At 64.4% G+C, this 6,283-nt stretch overlaps 1 protein-coding gene across 1 annotated transcript in view; it reads left to right on the forward strand.

Annotated features, from left to right (window-relative positions):
• Positions 1 to 4,969, forward strand: part of LOC107198992 (spectrin beta chain, non-erythrocytic 4) — a gene marked incomplete at its 5' end in the record, with an annotated part of 19,095 nt that extends 14,126 nt beyond the window's left edge. Inside the window, 11 exons of the mRNA XM_033511621.1 lie at positions 19 to 223; positions 530 to 1,152; positions 1,409 to 1,547; positions 1,634 to 1,718; positions 2,020 to 2,216; positions 2,555 to 2,946; positions 3,041 to 3,113; positions 3,233 to 3,519; positions 3,961 to 4,134; positions 4,258 to 4,300; positions 4,509 to 4,969. Coding sequence (XP_033367512.1) covers positions 19 to 223; positions 530 to 1,152; positions 1,409 to 1,547; positions 1,634 to 1,718; positions 2,020 to 2,216; positions 2,555 to 2,946; positions 3,041 to 3,113; positions 3,233 to 3,519; positions 3,961 to 4,134; positions 4,258 to 4,300; positions 4,509 to 4,655 — 2,365 coding nt within the window. The remainder of the gene's footprint in view (positions 1 to 18; positions 224 to 529; positions 1,153 to 1,408; positions 1,548 to 1,633; positions 1,719 to 2,019; positions 2,217 to 2,554; positions 2,947 to 3,040; positions 3,114 to 3,232; positions 3,520 to 3,960; positions 4,135 to 4,257; positions 4,301 to 4,508) is intronic.
• Between the last annotated feature and the right edge of the window lie 1,314 nt (positions 4,970 to 6,283).

Here is a 6,283-nt window from a genome sequence, read left to right on the forward strand (position 1 = left end):
GCTGTGTCCCTCACCCAGCGAACAGGTCAGCAGGCGGCAGTCGCAGGTTGACCGGCTGTACGTGTCTCTGAAGGACCTGGTGGAGGAGCGCAAGGTCAAGCTGGAGCAGCAGTACTGGCTCTACCAGCTCAACCGCGAGGTGGACGAGCTGGAGCACTGGATCGCCGAGAAGGAGGTGGTGGCCGGCTCGCCCGAGCTGGGGCAGGACTTCGAGCACGTCACGGTGAGGACGGGAAGGCTGGAATCCTTGGGGGTGGGGTGGGTTTGGTGGTTGAGGGTGACAGAGGAGTTGGTGGGGGTTGTGGTGGAGGTTCTGACTCGTGGTGGGGTTCTGGTGACATCATCAGGGTTCTGAGAGCCTTTCCTGACCTTTGCCGGAGGTCCTGGCACCATCCTGGGGGTTCTGGGTGTCCTGGGCACCTTCCCTGTCCCATCCTGGTGGTCCTGGGCATCCCCTCTGCCCCCTGGGGAGGTCCCAAGCCCTGCCCACGTCTGACCCCTGCCCCACGCCCCCCTGGGGCCACCGCAGCTGCTGCAGGAGAAGTTCCTGGAGTTTGCCAGCGAGACGGGCAGCGTGGGGCAGGAGCGCATCGCCGCCGTCAACCAGATGGTGGACGAGCTCATCGACTACGGCCACACCGACGCCGCCACCATCGCCGAGTGGAAGGACGGCGTCAACGAGGCGTGGGCCGACCTCCTGGAGCTGATGGAGACGCGCGCCCAGATGTTGGCGGCGTCCCACGAGCTGCACAAGTTCTTCAACGACTGCAAGGAGGTCCTGGGGCAGATCGAGGAGAAGCGGCAGCGGCTGCCGGAGCTGGCGGCGCGGGAGGGCAGGACCTCGGCCGGCGCCCTGCAGAGGGCCTTGGGCGCCTTCGAGCACGACGTGGAGGTGCTGGTGACGCAGGTGCGGCAGCTGCAGGAGGGCGCGGCGCAGCTGCGGACGCTCTACGCCGGGGACAACGCCGAGGCCATCGCCGGGCGCGAGCAGGAGGTGCTGCGGGCGTGGAAGGAGCTGCTGGCGGCGTGTGAGGAGTGCCGGCTGCACGTGGCCAGCGTGGCCGACAAGATCCGCTTCGTGGGCACCGTCAGGGATCTGCTGGCCTGGATGGATGGGGTGCTCCACCAGATGGGCGCCGGGGAGAAGCCCAGGTAGGGGAGGTGGCCGTGGATCAAGTCCTGGTCCATCCCAAGGTCCCGTGTCCTGGTCCATCCCAAGGTCCCGTGTCCTGGTCCATCTGAGGATCCATGTCCTGTCCCACCGTGGATCCAAGCGTCACGTCCTGCTCCATCAGGAGGACCCCAAACCCTTCCCCATGCCAATGTCCCCTCCCAGCCACCAAGGACCCCTCTCCATCCCCACCCCATGCTGGGGGTTGGGACCACCCTCGTCCCTCCCCTGCCCCAGGGACGTGTCCTCAGTGGAGCTGCTGATGAACGACCACCAAAGCCTCAAGACTGAGATGGAGGCCCGGGCCAAGAACGTGGCCACCTGCCTGGAGCTGGGCAAGACCCTCATCCTCAGCAAGAGCCCGGCGGCTGACGAGGTGCCCGGGGTGGGGGGCGGGCCATGTGGGGAGGGGGCGTGGTGGAACTTGTGGGGTGTCCCGACCCATGTCCCCCATCCCCGCAGATCAAATCCCACATGGAGAAGCTCCTGGCAAAGAAGAAGGAGATGACGGAGAAGTGGGACAAGCACTGGGAGTGGCTGCAGCAGAGTGAGCGCCACCATGACGGGACACCAGGGGGTCATCGGGTGTTGGGGGGACACCAGAAGGTTTTGGGGGTCGTTGAGTCTTGGAGGGACACCAGGTCTTGGGGTGGACATTGGATCGTAGGAGTCACCTGATTATGGGGAACACCGGGTTATGGGAGACACCAAATTACAGGGGAACACCAAATTATGGGAGTCATCAGACTATGGGTGACACCAAATTATGAGGGCCACCAGACCATGGGTGACCCCAGCCCCTGCGGTGACCCCGCGGCGGTGACGGGCGGCCCCGGCTGTGCCGGCAGTGCGCGAGGTGCACCAGTTCGCGCAGGAGGCCGTGGTGGCCGACGCGTGGCTGACGGCCCAGGAGCCGCTGCTGAAGAGCCAGGAGCTGGGCAGCAGCGTGGACGAGGTGGAGCAGCTGATCCGGCGGCACGAGGCCTTCCGGAAGGCAGCGGCCGCCTGGGAGGAGAGGTTCAGCTCCCTGCGGCGTCTCACCACGGTACGGCCACCACGGCGCCGGGGACACCCCCGGGGCTGGGCCCTGCTCGGGGTGGGGGCAGCCGTGGGCTCAGCAGAACCGTCTCTGATCTTCATCCCATTCCCATCTCCATGGCTATTGCCATCGCTGGCTTTGTCATCTTCATCTCCATCTTCATCTCCATCTGTCTCCATCTCTGTCCATCTTCATCTTCATCTCCATCTTCATTCCTGTCCCGTGCCCAACTCCATCCCTGTTCCTATCTCATCTCCTCCATCTCCATCTCATCTCTGTGTCCATGTCCATGACCATCTCCATCATCTCCATCTCCTCCATCTCCACCCCGTGCTGCCCCACAGATCGAGAAGCTCAAGGCCGAGCAGAACAAGCAGCCGCCGACGCCGCTCCTGACCCGCAAGTTTTTGGGGGAAGCCCCGGGAGGTCCAGACCCTCGCCGGCCGGAGCCGCGCGTCGCCTACGTCCGGCACGAGCTGCGGCCGGAGCGCCTCCAGCCCAAGCTTGACCGTGTCCAGGCGCCGGCCACCGACGGAGGAACCCCCGAGCCACCCCCGGCCACCGCCGCCATCACCGCGGCCACCCCCGCGGAGCCCCCGGTGGCCCCCAAGGCCGAGGAGCCCGGCGAGGTCCGGCCGGGGCCACCGGAGCGGCGCCGGGAGCGCCGGGAGCGCCGGCTGGAGCGGCAGGAGTCCAGCGAGCCGGAGCCGCCGCGGCACGACGGGAAGGGCAGTGGGTGAGTGAGGGGACGCTGTGGGGACACTGGGGACAGCGGGGCGGGGATGGGGCTGAGGTGACCCCAAATGCCGTGGTCCCCAAATGTCCCCCAGCAGCAAAGCCACCCTGGCCGACATCGTGGAGCAGCTGCAGGAGAAGGAGGCGGGTGGCCCCGTGCCAGCTTCGGTGAGTCCTTGGTGGCCCCTTGGATTCCTTTTTGTGTCCCTTTGGATTCCCCTTGGTGTCCCCTCTGTCACCCCCTGGAGATCCCTGGGTGTCCCCTCAATGTCCCCTCCTGTCCCCAGCCCCGTGACCGTGACTCCCCCGCCCGTCTCCCCGCTGGCCCCGAGGCCCTCCCGGAGAGGACCCCGAGGCCGGACCGTCCCCGTGCCCGGGACCGGCCGAAGCCGCGGCGCCGACCGCGCCCCAAGGACTCGGGGCAGGGCCCGGGGGAGCCGCGGCGCTCGCGGTCGGCGCCGGCGCAGGGCAGCGCTCCCCCGCCGCCGCCGCCACCCGCACACACGGTGACGCACGAGGGGTTCCTGCTGCGCAAGCACGAGCTCGACGGCGCTGGCAAGAAGGCGTCCAACAGGTCTGGGGGCACCGTGGGGATGGAGGTTCTCCAAGGGTCCATCAGTGATCCACCAAGAGTTGAGGGCTCTCCAAGGGTCCATCAATGATGCACCAGAATTTGGGGGTTCACCAAGAGTCAGGGGTTCACCAAGGGTTGGGGTTCATCAATGAAAGGGGTTCACAAAGGCTTGGGGGTCCTTCAGTAATGGAGTCCACCAAGGGTTGGGGTTTCTCCAAGGGTTTGGGGTCCATCAGTGGAAAAGGCCCACCAGAATTCGGGGGTCCATCAAGAGTTGGGGGGTCCATTAATGAAGCGGATTGACCAAAATCCGGGAGTTCACCAAGGATAGGAACGTTCACCAACGAATGGAATCCACTACGATTTGGGGTGGGGAGGGGGGTCAACCAAAACTCGGAATTCCCAAAACCTGGTGGTCACCCCACGTCCCACCACGAGCAGGTCTTGGGTCAACCTCTACTGCGTCCTGGCCAAGGGTGACCTGGGCTTCTACAAGGACGCCAAAGGCCCCGCGGCCGGGGCCACCCACGGCGGGGAGCCCCTGCTGAGCCTGCACCGCGCCACCAGTGAGGTGGCCAACGACTACAAGAAGAAGAAGAACGTCTTCAAGCTCAAGTGAGTTTGGGGTTTGTCAGTTTTGGGGTCTCTGACACCATTTTTGGGGTCTCCTGATGACTTTTGGTGGCTCTGATGCCCCCAAGTCCTGGTGGACACGGTGACAATGTTCCTGTCTTGTAGGACGGGCGATGGGAGCGAGTTCCTGCTGCAGGCCAAGGACGAGGTGCGGCTTTGGGGGGTCTTTGAAGGGTTTTGGGGGGGGGTCTGATGATGGTTTTGGTGCTTCTGATCCCATTTTGGGGTCTCATGTTGATTTTGATGGATCTGACCCCACTTTCAGGGTACCTGACCCCACTTTTGGGGTATCTGATGTCATTTTTGGTGTCTCTAACCCCATTTTTGGGGGGTCTGACCCCAATTTTGGCCTTTAGGAGGAGATGCAGGGCTGGCTGCGGGCGCTGGCGGCCAGCGCGCAGGAACACGCCGAGCTGGCCCGCTGGCACCAGGGGCTCCTCACCACCTCCTCCACCGACGAGGGGCTCCCCCGGCGCGACCCCGACCGGCCCCGGCGGAAGTGACCCCCCAGAACCCTGACTTTGGGCTCCTGGCCCCCACAAAACACAAATTTGGGGGTCCTGCCCCACCCCTGAGCCCCAGTTTTGGGGTCCCGAGTCCCGGTTTCCGGGTCCCGGCCCCCCCAAAACCTCAATTTTGGGGTTCTGGCTCCCCCAAAACCCTGATTTTGGGGTCCCATCCCCCCCCAAGCCCCAGTTTTGGGGCCCCGGCCCCCCCTTTCCCCCAGCACAAGCCATAGAGAGCCGGGGGGGCCCAGCGCCGCCGTTGTACAAATGTAATAAAGCACCCGCTGCACCCCAAAACCGACTTGGGGGATTTGGGGCATCCTGAGAGGGTTTGGGGGCAGCTTGGGCGGGTTTGGGGCATCCAGGGAGGTTTAGGAGCGACTCGGAGGGGTTTTAGGGCAAACTGGGAGGGTTTAGGAGCGACTGAGGGGCAGTTCAGGGGTGTCCAGGGGAGTTGGGAGCGATTTGGGGGGGTCTAGGACAGACGGGGGGGGGTTAGGAGCTACTGGGGGGATTTGGGGGGGATCCCGGGGGGTTTAGGAGCTACTGGGGGAGTTTAGGAGCATCTGGGAGGGGTTTAGGATCAACAAGGTTCGTTCTGCTGCTTCTGGAGCCGGGAGGGGCCCGGGACGAACCAGGCAGGTCCCGCCTGGGAGCGCTGCAAAAACTCACCGGAGAAAACCCGGCGGTCCCGGAGCGATCCCGGTGCCGATCCCGATGTCGATCCTGATCCCTGAGCAGTTCTGGTTCCAGTCTCGGTCCCGGTAACGGAGCGGTGCCGCTCTCAGCGCCGGTACCGGTCTCCTTGGCCCCGCCCCTTTCCCCTCACGGTTCCCGCCCTTAATGTGACCACACCCCTTTCCCATCACAGTTCCCGCCCTTAATGTGGCCACGCCCCCTTCGGCTCATACCCCGCCCTCTCATTGGTTTTTCCGCTAAGCCCCGCCCATCTCCTGGCGCTTTCCCCCGGCGCATGCGCAGAACACCCGGAAAGTGGCTTCCCCGGGCGCCGCCATCTTTGCTCCCGGTGCCCCGGCCCGGCTCCAGCATGTCCGAGACCTACGGTGGGGCTATGGGGGAATCTATAGGGGATCTGTAGGGGATCTGTAGGGGTCTGGGGGGGTCGGGGGGGCCCGGGCAGTCTGGGAGGGATTCTGCGATCTCTGTAGGGGGTGTGGGTGTCTCTGTAGCGGATTCGGGGGGGTATGGGGGTCCCTAAAGGGAATTTGGGGGCTCTGTAGGGGATCTATGGGGGATCTATAGGGGATCTGTAGGGGATCTATAGGGGATCTGTAGGGGATCTATGGGGGATCTATAGGGGCTCTGTAGGGGATCCATAAGGGATCTGTAGGGGATCTATGGGGGATATATACGGGATCCATAAGGGATCTGTAGGGGATCCATAAGGGATCTATATGGGATCTATAGGGGTCTGGGGGATCTATGGGGGTCTGGGGGAGCCTCTGGAGGGTCCAGGGGGGTCTCGGGGTCCCCTTGGAGGAACCTGGGGGTCCTCGGAGGGAATTTTTGGGATTTGGGTTCCGTGGGCAGCGGATTCTTCCCGATTTGGGGTCCCCATGAGGAAAACCTGGGAATTTTGGGGTCCCTATAGGGGATTTTGGGGT

The sequence above is a fragment of the Parus major genome, unplaced genomic scaffold (genome assembly GCF_001522545.3).
Source record: "Parus major isolate Abel unplaced genomic scaffold, Parus_major1.1 Scaffold401, whole genome shotgun sequence".
Taxonomy (NCBI): domain Eukaryota; kingdom Metazoa; phylum Chordata; class Aves; order Passeriformes; family Paridae; genus Parus; species Parus major.